The sequence below is a fragment of the Brassica napus genome, chromosome A9 (genome assembly GCF_020379485.1).
Source record: "Brassica napus cultivar Da-Ae chromosome A9, Da-Ae, whole genome shotgun sequence".
In the NCBI taxonomy this organism is placed as follows: domain Eukaryota; kingdom Viridiplantae; phylum Streptophyta; class Magnoliopsida; order Brassicales; family Brassicaceae; genus Brassica; species Brassica napus.
The window spans coordinates 44,490,133-44,507,367 of record NC_063442.1 but is presented as its reverse complement, the minus strand read 5'-3'; the positions used below and the strand labels follow the sequence as shown (position 1 = coordinate 44,507,367).

At 33.0% G+C, this 17,235-nt stretch overlaps 4 protein-coding genes across 5 annotated transcripts; 2 read left to right on the top strand and 2 right to left on the bottom strand.

The window, feature by feature from the left end:
* Window positions 1-170: 170 nt before the first annotated feature.
* Window positions 171-4,458, bottom strand: LOC106369287 (peroxisome biogenesis protein 6-like). Its single transcript, XM_048741997.1, has 11 exons — window positions 4,098-4,458; window positions 3,108-3,981; window positions 2,772-2,913; window positions 2,425-2,608; window positions 2,064-2,252; window positions 1,678-1,944; window positions 1,448-1,606; window positions 978-1,372; window positions 764-908; window positions 608-691; window positions 171-489 (listed from the first exon to the last, which is right to left on the bottom strand). The coding sequence occupies exons 1-11, from the start codon at window positions 4,350-4,352 to the stop codon at window positions 400-402; spliced, it is 2,784 nt and encodes a 927-aa protein (XP_048597954.1). The 5' UTR covers window positions 4,353-4,458; the 3' UTR covers window positions 171-399.
* A 1,163-nt stretch (window positions 4,459-5,621) lies between these two features.
* LOC106365420 (BTB/POZ domain-containing protein At1g03010-like) lies at window positions 5,622-9,243 on the top strand. 2 transcript variants are annotated; one of them, XM_013804854.3, is made up of 5 exons: window positions 5,622-5,740; window positions 6,294-6,360; window positions 6,475-7,683; window positions 8,149-8,395; window positions 8,736-9,243. In XM_013804854.3, exons 1-5 carry the CDS (start codon window positions 5,649-5,651, stop codon window positions 9,035-9,037), a joined length of 1,917 nt encoding a protein of 638 aa, XP_013660308.2. In that variant the 5' UTR covers window positions 5,622-5,648; the 3' UTR covers window positions 9,038-9,243. The 2 variants fall into 2 exon arrangements, with proteins under 2 accessions (XP_013660308.2, XP_013660307.2); XM_013804853.3 differs by lacking the exon at window positions 5,622-5,740 and adding an exon at window positions 6,087-6,203.
* Window positions 9,244-9,932: 689 nt separating this feature from the next.
* On the bottom strand, window positions 9,933-11,119 carry LOC106365419 (monothiol glutaredoxin-S1-like). Its single transcript, XM_013804852.3, has one exon. It carries the CDS (start codon window positions 10,443-10,445, stop codon window positions 10,044-10,046), a length of 402 nt encoding a protein of 133 aa, XP_013660306.1. The 5' UTR covers window positions 10,446-11,119; the 3' UTR covers window positions 9,933-10,043.
* Window positions 11,120-14,201: 3,082 nt separating this feature from the next.
* On the top strand, window positions 14,202-17,193 carry LOC106403922 (F-box protein At1g69090-like). Its single transcript, XM_013844701.3, has one exon. The coding sequence runs from the start codon at window positions 14,546-14,548 to the stop codon at window positions 15,647-15,649; it is 1,104 nt and encodes a 367-aa protein (XP_013700155.3). The 5' UTR covers window positions 14,202-14,545; the 3' UTR covers window positions 15,650-17,193.
* Window positions 17,194-17,235: the final 42 nt, after the last annotated feature.

Genomic DNA, 17,235 nt, shown 5'->3' with positions numbered 1-17,235 from the left:
CTCGCACAAACAAAGCAATGTTCCACGTGACAATGATGATGTCAGCATCTCAAGTGGTCGGTCAAAATCTCAAAGCTTGTTTGTTGTACATTCCGCACAAGTTGTGTGTTGACAACGTGACAATTTAACTCAGATTTGTATTACTGATCTCCTTTTTTTACATGAAAAAGGACAATCAAAAACAAATCCTTAACCATTTGGATTAATTACATGGAAGAACCACTTGTCCGCAATATGGAAACAAATCTACATACATCAAACAGAACAGAACTTATATATTCATAAGGGATCTGAGTCTGTCCATCATCTATAAGAGTCCTGATCTGATGGGTTTATTGTTGTGTCCACATCATAAATAAACTGTGTGATTTTTTCTTTGCTATTGTGACTGAGGAGTTTTCAGCTGGAACGGCCTTGGAACTGGTCTCGAAGCGCCTCATACTTCTTCAGTTCAGTTATGGAGAGTGATGGTGAAAGCTGATCCATCGCCTACAATGTCACAATAAGTAGAGGTTTCTCAAAAACCATATTTTTGTCTGATGCAATGAGATTGGATTATCAACATACTCCAGGCCTTTGAGAGTAGATGAAGAAAAGAAGGTTGTACCTTTATAAAATCTATAAACTCTACTACAACAGAGTCCGGATCGTCTTCTGGAATAGAATCATCCCCTGAATCTGAATTCAACACCTGCATTTTCCATAGAATATCATCAGATTATAACAGTCTTTAAAGTATGTGTTTAACCTTTCTCTTTCTCACCTTTCGCTTAGCTGCCTGAAACCAAGCATCAGCACACAACGCATACATATCAGCTCCCGTGAACGTAGACGGACACTTCTTCGCTACTAAATAAAGCGACACATCTTCGCTCAACTTAAATTTCCGAGTAAGTGCTTTTAATACCCTACAAAAACAAGGATAAGATAATATGTGCAAATGTGTTTTTTTGATTTTGTTTTAAAATTGTGTAAACCTTTCTCTGTAAGACGCATCAGCATTGACTCCAACATAAAGAAGTTTGTCGAATCTTCCAGGTCGCAGAAGAGCTGGATCAATCAAATCAGGTCTGTTGCTCGCTCCTATAATAAACAGATCCTGCGAAGAATCGCTCAGTCCATCAATCTCTGCAAGCATCTGAGAGACCACTCGGTCCATCACTCCTCCTGAATCACCAGAAGCGCCTCGCGCTGGAGCAAGAGAGTCAAGCTCATCAAAGAAGATCACACACGGCCGCGCCGATCTCGCCTTTTCGAAGATATCTCGAACGTTTTTCTCTGACTCGCCAATGTACATGTTGATCAGCTCTGGACCTTTAACGCTGAGGAAGTTTAAGGAACACTCTGTAGCCACAGCTTTTGCCAGTAAAGTCTACAGATTTGGATAAAAGGTATCAGACATATTAACAATAGCTAAAGGTCAGAAGGCAAACACAGCTTTACTCACTTTCCCTGTTCCTGGAGGACCATAGAGAAGCACACCGGAACGTTTACGTAGTCCAGATGAAAATAAATCTTTATGCAGGAGAGGTAACTGAACTGTGTCCAGTATCGAACTCTTCACATCCTCAAGCCCACCAACATCATCCCATTTCACATTCGGAACCTTAAAAATGCAATTAAACCTTTTAAGAATGCAAATAGGTCTCATAAGAGAAAACACTGTGGTAATGTTACCTTAGGAGCACCAAGGGCTGATGCATTTCTCTTCTTTGATCGGTCCAAAGCTTTAGTGAAGTCATCCTTAGCTTTTAATCTCTCACTGCCGTTACCTAATTGACTTGACTGGTCTACATCACCTGATAGAGAATCAATCTTCTCAGTCTCGGACTCTTTACTGATGAATAAGTTGGCACCAGCATCAGCGACTAAAGCACGCAAGTCCCGAGGGAGGAAACCAGAAGTCTGACCAACTAATTCTTTCACAAATTCATCTGAGCTGGTCTACAACAAAAAAAGAAGACAGTATCTATGCATCAAGTTTGAAGTTCTTAAACTATAGCTTGATGTTAGAAGAATAAACTGACGCTTTCTGGTTTCGATTGGTATATGTACTCACATACATTAAGGAGTTGAGAAACATCTTGGAGGGACTGAGACAGCAACTCGGATCTCTGCTCGTCATTTAGAGAACCCATCCGTATCTCATGGCTAAAGCAACGCCTGATTGTTGGAGAGAGACCTTCAGTGCTTTCGGAAGATGCGATTAACAGCACCTGGTGTCCCCTAAACTTCCCACCTTCATCTACAGACTGCATTGGGAGATAATCAGATTAGGTATCATGACACGACACATTCTTGAAATCAAGAATCTCTTCTTTAAAGGCCAACTGTTTCAAATTTCTGTTTATTAAGGGAAGAGTGACATTAACTGAAACTGTGCAACATGCAATGGAGAACCAAGGAAAGAAATGCAAATCTTACGGAATTGCTATTCGAGTTTTCTTCCATGGAACTGTCTTCACCATTAGAAACTGGCTCAGTCAGTTCCCTAATAATCGAAGCAATCTCAGAGGCCACGCCAACTCGATCACCCTGTGAGCCGTCCTGAGATCCCAGATTTTTAAAAACTTCGAAATGGCGGAGCAGTAGTATCGTTGGTGCGTACCTGTGACAATGAAAACAAAGGCATTCGCCACGTTCCAGAAAGAAGATCTTAGTGATTACCAATATTATACGAAGGTATAAACTTTACAATATAAGTGACATTAACATAGTTCAAGTAATGAATATCTGAGAGAAATAGATAAAATAGACTATAATGAATTTACCTTCGTGCCATATTAAAAGTCTGAGCCAAAGCAGTAGATGTTTTCTTTTCGGATGATGCTAACAAACTGTGGCAGCTATATTCAACTACATGCAGGCCCAACCTCTTAGCTACATAGTTGACAACAGTTCTCTTCCCGCACCCTTGAAACATGCATTATAGACAAGAAAAAAAAGAAGCTATTAGCATATGATTCATTTGTATGTAAAAAAGCATAAAATATACGAATATTGGCTTTCCCTAAATCACCATTACTGTGAACACACAAAACAATCTCTTACTAATCTTTTTCACTTAAGGAAAAGATATTAAATTCAAAAACTTTATTCTAGTGTACCTGGCAGGCCATGGAGTAAAACAGCAACCCTTAGTTTCGATGAGAGTGCTGATGGACAGAGAGGTGGGGAAAGCACCGACGCCAATACATTTACTGTGTCCACCTGCAAAGGCATATTAGCCTTTGAACTAGAAACAAGCAAATCTGGTGGAAGACCAGAAGAGACCGTTCCACCAAGTACAAGAGCGGTTTGAGAGTGATTGACTCTAAGAAACCTCTCACTAGAAGGTTCCATCGCAACGACCTTGAAATAGATAAAGTCCTCTTCTTTGGAGCCTAACCCTTGACCACATTGAACACAAATGCTTGAACCACAGTTCCACTCAGTGCAAACTCGAAACACATCGCCTCTTGAGAGTACTCTATCAGTTCCAAAATACTTGTTCAATGCGGAATCTATCAACCCTTGTCTCTCTTCATCTTCAAACGAGGAACTAACTACCAATGACTGAATGGTACCACACTCCGGGATCTTTACAAAAGAAACCCTTAGATGTGACGCATACCCTGGAACTTCGGACACAGGTTCCAAATCCAAACCAATCTTTGACTCACCCGCCACCGACGCCGACTCTTCATCGAATTTAGCAACAAAGTACTTCTCTAAGACTTCGTTCCCTCGATGTACTAGGGACTTCAGGCAAGACATGTGCAAGCTAAGATTAAAAGCTAACATAGGAGACAAGTAAGCAACCTCTTGGTCTAGTAACTGTTGACTCATCATATCAAAAGTGGGGAAGACAAGCATTGTGTGAAGAGAGTCCGAAACTGGTAAGCTAGTGACAGATGAATCTTCAAGCGTCGTCTTGGGAGGATCAAGTACAACAACTTGCGCAACCCGTTGAATGCCTATGTCGATGTTGTTGATAACAACCTTGTAATATAAATACTCAAATGTTAACATCAAAACTCACAATAAAGCATCCATTTTTACAATAAAGCATCCATTTTTACAATAAAAGATCCATTTTTTTACACTTAAGGACTTACGAAAGAGCCAGAGTTGATGGAAAGTCTCTTGAGCAATTGAGTGGAGAGTCCGACCAGTGAGGATTCATCTAAAGAATCAAATTTTGAATCATTTACTCCGTCTCGTTTCCACCTGAGAATGCCAGCTGGCAACCTTACGCTCCGCCGTCTCGAATCGGGTCTGCCCGGAATCTCGTCGGGTCGAAGCGAATTCAGGACTGAACGGAGAGTAGCTCTGGTGGATGAGAGCACCAGAGGACTCCGTCTCTCAACCATCGCAACGGAAACTCAAAAATTGAAAAGCCTTAATTTTCCATTAGAAGCTTGGAGCTCCCGTTGAAGAGATTCGAATACGCGAATCGAGGAAGAAGAAGAGGATCAGATAATGCTCGGAGCCTGACGCGCCGTCACAAATTTTTTTATTTTGCCCTTTTGTTTGCATTTGAGTCCAAATCTTTTATCACCTTTACATTTTCGATGGACTATTATACATTCCGACAGAACCAACCAATCTCAGCCAAAACAATTAGTACTAAAAAAATCACTGTTTTGTTTGGTAAACTGCTTTTTTTTTAAATACCACTATATCTTGTGATTACCACTAATCTATTGGTCAACCTTACACAATCAAACTTACAAAAAGCTTATCATATATTCATACGTAATGTAACTAATCCAACATAGATTAATTTTTCATAATTACCATAAAATTATATTTTATGTTTCGAGGGGCTCGAGATTAAATGATCAGCCTAACATCATTACATAACACATTAACACAGCCTTAAAGCTAAGTATAAATCTCAATCGGTGTAATCACTAGGAATCACTACAGCTTTTCTAATTCTTTATTTCTTTCATTTTCATAACCAAAGCAAGAAATCATCTAACATTTTTATGGACCACACATTAAACAATACATATTCAAAAATTAAAGCATGGAGTGAGCTTAAAGCTTGGTCTCGCCAAATAATTCACATGACACAATACATATCCTCTTATAAAATTTATAAATAGAATTTTGCATTACAAAAAAAAAACCACCACTGGATATTATCACATTAGTAGATAAAACACTATGCAATAAAATAATTTAGTGTTAAATTTTTGCTGTTAAAAATCGTTTCAGTATGGTATTGTTTGTAAATAGGTTTTAAATAGTTTATCAATAATTTTTTGAGCAGAGAATGTAAAATGAAAAATTAATTTCGGTTAGTTGAAGGCAACCAAGAGTGGACATAATCATGAAATTATAAGTAATCATTACAATTACCACAGGATCAACAAGAGAAAAATAGATGCCTTAGCCCATAATAATGAGATTGAAATGCATCTCATACATCAAAGAACACTAGTAGCAATTAATGTATATACATGCATTTGTTTTCACTAACTTAATTTCATGTATCATAATAATGACCTCAGCTTTACACGTAATTAACAGATTAATTAACCAAAGATATCAAAACTCTTTTTTTCTGTACCTTTTTTGCATCATTAACTACGTACATGCACTCCTTGTAATAACAACCACAAGAGCTCTTCTTCTTCTTCTTCTGTGAAGAGAGAGAGATGGGACTTTCTACAGTAGGAGAAGTGAAGCCAACTTTCACAGGAAAGAGAGGGTTTCGTCTGAACTCAAGCATCAGACATGCCTCTGAATGGTAATATATATAGTATTGTAATTTATGATTACCATTTTAGTTTTGTCTGCATTCACTAGAAACATGTCAGAAAAACGAATAAGAGATTTGTTCTTTCCCATGAAAAATTTAGCTAATAAAGATCCAAATCTTTTTGTATGTGATGTGAATCTCTGTAGCCACAAGTCATTTATTGTCACAATCTCTCACTGTTCATCAAAAACCAATAATTTCTCCATCCTATTTTGTATCTATGTGGAACATATCCGTACAATCACACTTCATTTGGTTCTGTCTTCATTTGAAAAGTTTGATGTTGACATAACCTTTTACATGTCTCAACTGTGAATCTAAAAATGGCCTCAAAACCAAGGAAAACACACACACTATTTTAGATGATAGATTTTACTGTTTCCTTATCCTAGAATCTTAGCGTTGGAGTTATGGAAGACACAAGCAGTTCTTACATGATCATCAAGTTCAAGTCCACACAGATCTTTTGCTTCAATAATTCAGAAAATCATTATTGAAAACTCTTCAGAATCTTAATGGGTTTGTTTATGTGTTCTTGCAGGCCAATATCTGAAGTCTCTAGTGATCTTACAGTTCAAGTTGGATCTTCAAGTTTCTGTCTTCATAAGGTAAAAATAAGCAAACACAAAACCTAAAAACAGAGCATCTATACCAAAACAGAGGATCCTCTGTTTCTTGAGTTATGTTTTGAACTGTTTTGCTTGTTGGTTTGGTGTTCTCAGTTTCCTCTTGTTTCTCGGAGTGGAAAGATCAGGAAGCTTCTTACCGATTCCAAAACCTTCAACATATGTCTCTCGAGTGTTCCTGGAGGATCTGAGGCCTTTGAGCTAGCAGCTAAGTTCTGCTATGGAATCAACATTGAGATCAACCTTCTCAACGTAGCTAAGCTTCGTTGTGCATCTCATTACCTAGAGATGAGTGAGGACTTCTCAGAGGACAATCTCGCTATCAAAACAGAACATTACTTCAAAGAAACGGTCCTTCCAAGTATCTCCAACTCCATCCTCGTCCTACATCACTGTGAAGCCCTTGTCCCAGTCTCTGAAGATCTCAACTTGGTGAACCGTTTAGTCATAGCAATCGCCAACAACGCCTGCAAAGAGCAGCTCACCTCGGGTCTATTAAAGCTCGATTATACTTTTTCGGGTGCAAATATGGAGCCAGAGACTCCATTAGACTGGTGGGGGAAGTCGGTAGCTGTTTTGAATCTTGAGTTCTTCCAGAGAGTTGTCTCTGCGGTTAGGTCTAAAGGGCTGAGACAAGACGTGATCAGCAAGATTCTCATCAGTTACACGAATAAGTCTCTTCAAGGGCTAATAGTTAGGGATACAAAGCTGGAGAAAGAAAGGGTTATCGATTCAGAAGCAAAGAAGAAACAGAGAATGATTGTAGAAACAATCGTTAGGTTACTTCCCACGCAAGGAAGAAAAAGCTCTGTTCCAATAGCGTTCCTTTCAAGTCTTCTCAAAATGGTTATCGCAACATCATCATCCTCTGCTTCTATAAGCTCATGTCGATCAGATTTAGAGCGAAGGATCGGTCTTCAGCTAGACCAAGCCATCCTCGAAGATGTCTTGATTCCGACAAGCCCTAACGGAGTCAACAACACGATGTACGACATTGATTCTATCTTGAGAATCTTCTCTATATTCTTGAATCTAGACGAAGAAGACGATGATGAAGAAGAAGATCGACATCATCGTAACCGGTTTGGTGATGAAACAGAGATGATTTTCGATTTCGACAGTCCTGGATCTCCAAAACAGAGCTCGATCTTGAAAGTATCGAAGCTGATGGATAACTATCTAGCGGAGATAGCTTTGGATACGAATCTAACAACGTCGAAGTTCATAGCTTTAGCTGAGCTCTTGCCAGATCATGCTCGTATCATCAGTGATGGTCTTTATCGAGCCGTTGACATTTACCTCAAAGTAAAAACCTCTTGAACCTTTCTCTCATTTTATAAATTAGCCAGTTCACATATTGTTTTATTTAATGTTTTATAAATGGGTTGAGGCCACTTAAGTCGGTTGTAACTGAAACGATTTTCTTATTAATGCGCCTCACCACGGTTTAAACCGTTCAAAACCGGTTAAAATTAGTTTAATATGTTTTAATTAATCTACATTGGTCTTTTTGTGCACATCTAAATATGTCTAAATATATCAAACCAACCAATAAATGTAATTTAAATGCACAAGTTTATCTAATTTATTATTTTGTGTATATATAAATTTTATAATTCATCAAAATAATTTTATAATTAAACTTAAAATTAAAACATCTAATTTGTTTACGACTAGGTCCTACTTATAATCGGAGGAATACACCTAGTATCGAAACGTTTAGTTATGTCTAAAGATATTTTGAATATTGGTTTTATTTATTTTTGATAGGTACATCCGAATATAAAGGATTCAGAGCGCTACCGACTTTGTAAGACGATAGATTCACAGAAACTGTCACAAGAAGCTTGTAGCCATGCAGCGCAAAACGAGAGGTTACCAGTGCAAATGGCGGTACAAGTGTTGTACTTTGAGCAGATTAGACTCAGAAACGCAATGAGCAGTAGCATTAGTCCTACTCAGTTTCTATTCAGTGGTAACTGTCATCAGTTTCCCCAACGGGGAGGAAGTGGAGCAGGTAATTTTACTTCATAACCCCTCAGCATTGTATAATGTATAGTCTTTCTATACTCATGTTTCACAAAAACTATCATTTTTTTAATACATTTCCAATGTGATTTTACATATTAAATCTATTTTTCTCTTTTAAATGACCAATAGATTTTTAATTAAATTATTACCATTTAATTAATCGTAAATTAAATAAAAATATTAGTGTATTTTGTATTTTTTTTAATCCGCCTTAAATGTTTCAAAAATGACTTTCTTTGATAAATAGAGGGAGTATATAGTATGATTTAGCCTTTATTCGTCTATGCTAATTCATGGTTGTTTGTTTGGTTGGCTTGGATCACAAGGAAGTGGAGCGATATCACCAAGAGATAACTATGCGTCAGTGAGGAGAGAAAACAGAGAGTTAAAGCTTGAAGTGGCGAGGATGAGGATGAGATTAACGGATCTAGAGAAAGATCACATCTCTATTAGACAAGAACTCGTTAAAACTAATCCAGGGACTAAGCTTTTCAAGTCTTTTGCTAAAAAGATAAGCAAACTCAATTCTCTTTTCAGCTTCGCTAGTCTTAAACCTTCTTTGAAGGGAAAGGCAAGTACTGAGAGCCGTTTCTTGTTTCAGAGAAAAAGACGACACTCGGTTTCTTGATTTAAAAAACAAGAGTCTTCAAACTTCAATATTTTGATTTATTTGCATAGTGAATAATTATTATTTTTTGGTTGGGGAGTTTGATTTGTGATAGTGTGTGTATGTATAGCTATATATAGTGTGTGTTTGTGAAATGTGAGCGATCGTGTTTTGTCCAGTCTTTGCTATTGACTTGTATTTTATTTTTTGAGTTATTCTTGGGTTCACTTCCTAGAGTTCACCGACTAATAGAGATTAATTATTTCATATTTAGTATTTTTAAAAAAGAAAATAAAATATTATCAATTTTATCATGATTTAAAAATAATAAAGTAAAAATAAATAAAAATAGTACTAGTTACAAAAAAAGAAGTTATTTTTAAAAATATTTTTAACACCATCGTCAAAACATTAAATCTTAAACTCTAAACCCTTGGATAAAGCCTAAACCCTTGGATAAACCTTAAATTCTTGGACAAATTCTAAATCCTAAATCAAAAAGACTAAACATTAAATCTTAAAAATACTAAATCCAAGGGTCTAAGTGTTAAGTGTTTTCAAGATTTAATGTTTATTGTTTTTGATTTAGGGTTTAGGATTTATCCAAGTTTTATGGATTATCCAATGGTTTAAGGTTTAGTATTTTGCTGACGGCGTTAAAAATATATTTTACCCAAAAATAACTATATTTTTTTTGGTCAATGCTATTGACTTGTATCAACTTTTCAATAATGTATTTAGATTCTTTCTTCCAGTTATATGTTTCCAGGTAAGTACTTACTATGCAAAGACGATCTTTTCTTTTTTTTTTGAAACTTAAAGACGATTTTATTTCTTAACAATTGCTATTGCATTACACAAGCGAATTGAATCGAATTATTTTTCATTTTATGTATTTTTTTAGAAAAAACGACAATAATCTTTTTATTTTAACACTAGATATAGTATGTTTCAAACACTGATCATATTCTATACTAGAAATATATAAGTAAAAACATTACGCGCTTAATTGCGATTAAGGCGCCTCTTAAATCCATATAGCTCCGGCTCTTCTGAGCACCGAACCTAGTTGGTTCCTTACTTGAAGAGACATAAGCTGATTTGCACCACCTATGAGCTGTTGCCCTATGAAGACAGCAGGCACGGTCGGGTTGCATCCAAGCTCGACCAGTGCTCGTTCAATCTCCGATCCATTAGACATCTCATCTAGTTCGTATACCGTTGGATTCGCACCGTAGCCAGATATAAGCGACTTGATCGTATGGCTCATACAACATGAAGTCATGCTGAATATCACCACTGGCTTGTCTTCTAGCAATTTTGATATCTTCTCCATTGATATTATTTGTCTGAAAACGTTTGTGTGCGTGTAAGTGTATTGGTGCAAGTGATGGTGAGTTTGGTTTGATTCTGGTCCAAGGGAAGTCATTAGAGTATATATAGAGGATTTTTGCTTCCGGAATTATACCGGGAGCCCCTTATACTATACATGATTGAAATGACATAACGAGAGAAAAAGGTTGAAGAAAGAACCACAATCAACAAAATATTTTATCTCGTTTTCGATTCTCAAGAAGTTCAAATTAATTAATTATTGGAAGAAAGAATCTAAATACATTGTAAATGGAATTATACTATCAAGACCACGAAAGAGCCATATTTTCGTTTAAGTAGTACAAGCTGTGGAAGATGCTGCCTCTCTACGTTCGGATTATTCGATCGACAAGAAAAGAGAACTGATCAAATATATATACTCTCCAAACAATCGCATAATAGTATATGATTACTTGATACTTAATTATGGACGTTCATGTCATTATGTGCTTATTAGTCTAATGGTTTCAGGCATAAATGATAAGAATGATTCTAATAATGAACATTTAATTTATCAATAGCTATGCCAAAAAAGAAACTGAAAGCATTCAGCCCTAAGACATAGACTATCATTAGATAATACAAACAACAGAGATAGAAGGCGTATATTACCAAGAACATATTCGATATGAAGAAGTGATTAGACATGAACCCGACTTGCTTTTCTTTGTCTCTTAGATTTTCTGAAATGTCTTTCTATTTATACTTTTTTCCAATACTAAAATATTTATGAAATAATATCCAAGGAAATTATGAGTATATGCGGAGAAATGAAAAGGTATTTGAACGCTGTTTAATATTCCACCAAGGCGAGAACAAGATAAGCCACGTATGACGTATCACACACACACATTGAAAGAATTTACACGTTTATTCTTCTTTGAATGCTTTTGCATGCGTGAAAAAAACAAAGTTGTTTTCCGTGTTCATGATCGTATATATATATTTCAAGATCCTTGCGGTATATAATGTAAATTGGCTCCATAGAATTTCGAAGGGCCGCGCTGGTTCTTATGTGAGGGTCACACATAAATGTTAACATAGCCAATCATGTTTTGTTGGGGGTAAATGAGTTTTATCGTTGAAGCTCTATCATATATTCTTAGTATATAAATTTATGCAGAAAACTATAGGATACACTATTATTTTGTGGGAGATTTAATGTAAATTAGCAAGTTATAGATGTTGCTTGAAATATATTGCAGAACAAACATCACACCAAACCGCAGTTTTCTAAAAAAAAATTGATAACAATTTTAATTAGCTTGCTGATCGATATTTATACAAAAAATAATCATATTTATACAAAACAATAAGGGCAATTGTCAATAATAGCATCTTTTGAAGTTTATGTCTCAAAAATGACACTAGAAAGAGAAAGTCACAAAAATGACATTCATTAAAGAGTAAAATATCTCGAATACTATTGGTTTAAAATTAAATAACCAAACAAAAATAAATAAAAAAAATAAATAAAAAAAAAAAATGAAAAAAAGAAATTTTTTTATAGTTTCAGATTATATATTTTCATATTCGAAATTTTTATAATTTTTTTTGAAATTTTTTTTTTCGAATTTTTTTTTTTTTTTGAAATTTTCTTTTTATAATTTAAAAATACTTTTTGAAACTATTTTTAAAATTTTTATTTTTTATTTTAATATTTATTTTTTATAAAATTTTAAACCATAATTCCAAAATCCCACATGTTAACTCTAAACCCTAAAGTTTGGATTAATTAATCCAAGGGTATAAGTGTATATTTACCTTTTTAATAAAACCTATTTTTGCGACTTTGAGTCTTGAGTGCTACTTTGGGAACAAAAACTTGGTTTGGTGCTATCCTAGTCTTTTTCTCTTAAAAAAATTAAAATTTTACAAGCATCCCTAGATCAATGTACTAAAGTGAAATAAAATCAAAATATCCTCATTTTTCTTTGGATTTAATAATATTTATTAACTTAACTAAAAATGTTTAGTCTTCAGCATTGGAGTTAGATAAAGCAAGAGCTAAATATGACTTTGTCACCGATTCCGCTTTAACATTAGACAAACGAGGAATAATCAAATGAACATAACTGAAATGTTATACTGAAATAGAGGATATCAAAATACGATGCCACTGACTCAGAACAAAAATCCTCATATTTTATTATGAATATTTTCTTATATTCCATAAAATTGTAATGCTCAGGTTTCATTCTTAGAATATGATAATTAAAATTACACTTTTCAAATGCATGCTTTTAAATATAAAAATGTAGATTAAAATTATATTTTCATGAAACAAAAGTTCTGCAAATTCATTAGATTTTAAGAAAGCTATACATTTAGAAATATTCATTAACATTAATGATATATTTACGTTTTAGTGACTAACCCGCCCGTAGTTTTATATATAGCAGAATTTTATAAGTAAATATATTGCTATGTTTAAATAATTTAGACTTCTTATTTTAGTAAATTTTATACGTGGTTTACGAATTTTAACCAGTTTTAATGGTGAATGATATTATAAATGATTTTTTTTTTAAAAGTGAATTTCTGAATTTAATGTATTTTTTTATGTTTGATTCATATAGTACATTTATGAGAAAATATGGAGAAATACACTTACATGAGATATTAATTTCTTTTGAAAAATACACTTTTGTATATATGAATTTACCAAATTTTCATATATGAATATTTAATATTATCATCAAATTTTTATCATCATAATTTATTTTATGTTTATACAGTTTCAAAATAATAAGATATTAAAAAAAACAAATCTTAATAATACCTACAGATATATATATATATATATATATATATATATATACCTTTTTGAAAAAATTAAAAAAGAAAACAAACCTGCGTCTTCTTCATGATCATTCATCAGCCATTTTTGCAAAATATTTTTCACTTTTTAAATTCCATAGTTTCTTTTTCTATCATTCACAAATTTTTTATTCTTTATCCATACTTTAAGTGTAGTTTAAATTTCTAAGTTTACATAGTCTCTTACCCTTCAAATGTATGTTTGATCTCTGTAACTTTATCATCTCGCTTTTGATAGTTCTCTTAAGATTATGAATCAAAATTTAGTTTTTTTATGACTTTAAAATCAGATTTAGGTTTCTAATTTTGCTTGTGTTTTTTTCTAAAAATAGTTTGATTTTTTGTTTTTGTTTTGTAAAGAAAAAGCATGCTGCATAGATCTGAAAATTTTGGAGCTTGGAATGAATAAGTAAAAGACATTAATTTTTATAGAGAATGAGAAATCGGGCGATTTATTTATATAAAATAAAAAAATAAAAGTGTACAAGATAAACTTCATGATAAAATCACAAACATCATAATTTATTTATTTTATAATAATAATGTTATTTTAAAATTCTTAATAGTAAAATAATATATTTATCTCAAACTCAGTTTTATTCCTAACATAAATGATAATAATATAATATTGATATTATTCATATTTCGAATTTGTGTTTTATTTATTCAAATAAAAAATATGGATAAAATTTCTTTTTACATTTGATAAAGTGTAGTATTAAAAAAATAAATTATAATTTACAAATTTCAAACTATTAATAGAGTATTTTCAAATTGTCCCTACATTTATTTAAATAAAATATAGACTATACTTATAAAGTTTATGAAAATGGGATACAAAATATTTAAAAATTTTGTAAATTTTTTAATATTTTTTTATCAACAGATTTTTTTATAATTAAAAATAAAATAAAACAGTTTATAGGTGAAGTTGTATATATATATATATATATATATATATATATTATATAAGATGTGATATCTTAATGATGCCAAAATTTTAATTAGAATTAAATGAAATATGAATTTATTAGAGATGGTCCAATTTTAAAACAAAAATCACACTTGAATAGAAATTATGATTTATATTTTAATAAAATAAATATCATTTAAAAAAAGAAGGAGATTCTTGTCCTTTTTAGATTGTAGATGATCTGCACCATAATGATCATCTATATTCATCATATGTTCTACATATTCTGCTGTTTAAATAATTTTTTTTACTATATATATATCTTATAGACATGAATCAAATTAAGGTTTTTGATAGAGTGAAAACTAAAAATCTAATATTTTCTCCCAAACCGAAGGCTTAGCCGTCAAGATTTTTGTGAGATGGCTTCACCACCGTTGTTAGCCTTAGCCCAATCTCCTCCTCGTTGCTGGTCCGAGCTTCCTCTAGATCTGATGCAACTGATTTTCGAACGCCTTAGCTTTACTGATTTCGAAAGAGCTAAATTGGTTTGTTCATCTTGGCAAACTGGTTCAAGACAATCTAAGCCAAACAATAAGATCCCTTGGATGATTTTACTCCCCGAGGAAAAGAGTTACTGTCTCTTGTTCAATCCTGAAGATAGAGAAGAAAAGCTCTACAAAACTGGCGACTACTTTTCAAATAATATTTATTGTATGGCGACTTGTAGAAGCTGGCTTTTGATGGATCCTAGTTATGAAAACAAGGAACACCCTGTTTATATTTTTAATCTCTTAACCCGCGAGAGGATCAATCTACCTCTTACTACACCAGAACGACTTTACTCCGCCATATTGTGGATAGACGATAAAACCAAAGATTACCTTGTTATAGGAAAAACTCTGGCTTATGTAAAGAAAGGTTATAACTCGTGGAAACAAATCTCGAATGGTATCCAAAACCAAGAAGACATGGTATTCAAAGATCACAAGCTCTATTTTCTCACCAATGATGAACTCCATATTTTCGACTTTTCTGGTGAATTTCCGCTACAACTTTCCAGAGCTAGCCTAGGAGGAGGGGGACGCGTGGATAAAATATTTAGCTTCAGGATGAGATTCCCTGGAGTTCCATGGTATGTCCAAAAGGTTCGCAAGAAGAAAAATGTGGTTCTCACTGTACGAGGAGATGTCTTAATTGTTAAGAGCAAAAATCCTGCTATGTCCGAGACATGGACCTTTAAAATCTTCAAAATGGATTCATCATCAAAGGGCTTGGAGGAAATTTATTCGTTGGGAGATGAGGCGATTATTTTGGATTTGGGTATTACAGTGCTTGCTAAGGACCAGGAAGGCGTCATTAGTAACTCTATTTACTTCACTGATGAAGAGATACATTGGTACGCCACTGAAATCTTTGTATTCAATCTGGATACCAAAAAGGTTGAACAACTACCACCACTAGTTTCTTCATGTGCTTCATTCTCTAGAGCTCGTTGGTTCTTACCAAGTTTCAGGATTGATTGATGATCCCTATCTATAGGTGTTTCTCTTGGTTGCTTTACTAATAACTAGCATATAATTTCTGGAAGTGATTTTATTTTGGGAAAATTGCCAAAAGAGAACAAAAAAATCAGGTTGTTGTCCCTTTAGTATAAAACTAATTTTGTCTAGTTTTTCTCTTTTTTAGCCTTTGTATTTCTGAAAACTAATGAAATAAATAATTTTATGAATCAAAAAAATTATTAAAAATATAAACAATTAATAAAACATCCATATACACAAGCTGGTAATTTTCTTTTGCTCAAAAACTTGGTAAATAAGATTATTAAAATACGTTCTACTAAAAGTAGAATGCGTCTTCTATGAAAAATGGTATAGTAGAAAACGATTTCTAAAATAAACACGTTCATCTACTTCTTTTAGAACGTTCATTTTACTATTTACTAAATTTCTAAAAAAGAGGAATGCACATTCTCCTAATCGTAAAAGTATCCACTTTCCTTCCAAATGCATCTTCTACTTTTATAAAGTATTCTAAATTTCGAGGAATGTGTTTTCTACAATGTAATCTTACGTCTACTCAAAGTAGAAAGTGTATTCAGAATTTTTATCATTCTTCTAAACTTTTAGAAGTCGCCTTCTACGGATAAGAATACTTGGATTTTTGCGAAAATTAATGAAATTTCAGTTAAGAAAATATTCTAAAAATCTCTTAGAAATATTTTAACTTTCTAAAACGTGTTACGGTCGATTTTACTTGAAAAATTAAAAAAAAAACGATTATTCCTTCTCTTCTTCATCAATCTATGGTTTTTCCATAGTTTTTCTTTTGATTCTTCTCACAAACTCTTGTTCTCTATGATGCATATCTATACCTCTTTTTTTTTCGATTGCCTTTCAACTGTTTTTTACCTTTTTTCCATTAACTTTTTTTTTTAAAATTCAAATTAACTTTTAAATTGTGTTTAATTAGATTAAATATAGGGTTAGTTTTGGGATTATGAGAAAAAATATACTATTGAGACAACTTTATGTTGGTTTTATACTAAAGGGACAACAACCTTGTTTTTTTGTTCTCTTTTAGCAATTTTCCCTTTTATTTTTAAGTATAAAAAAATATTAATAACTGTTCTTATATGAAAAATTAACAAATGTTTTTGAATAATTCAAGTGGAACCTAACGAAATAAAAAAACATATTGATGAACAAGTGATTTTCCATTTGAAAAAATCATGGTGAGAAAGTTTTAGGTGAGACTGACAAGTAGAAAATTGATCGAACAGTTGGTACTTTTAAGCGTTTTTCTTTGTTTTATTTCTCAGACTTATGTTTACTATTTTCTACGATTATTTCAGTTATTGGATTTATGGATTTATTTTGTATTTATATGAAAATCGACTTTCAGACCTTTTTAGAGATTTTGAGATATAAGTTGTTGATTAGTAACACGCCGGTCTCGAGTGTTGATGAGACGTGTGTTACATTTTGGTATCCTTATACTATTCTAGATCAAACACGCTTAATTCAGAAGTTCTAAAAAAATATGTCCCTAAAAAATAAGTGTATTTTTGTGATATACGTAGTCAAATCAATTATCTTAAACATTTTCA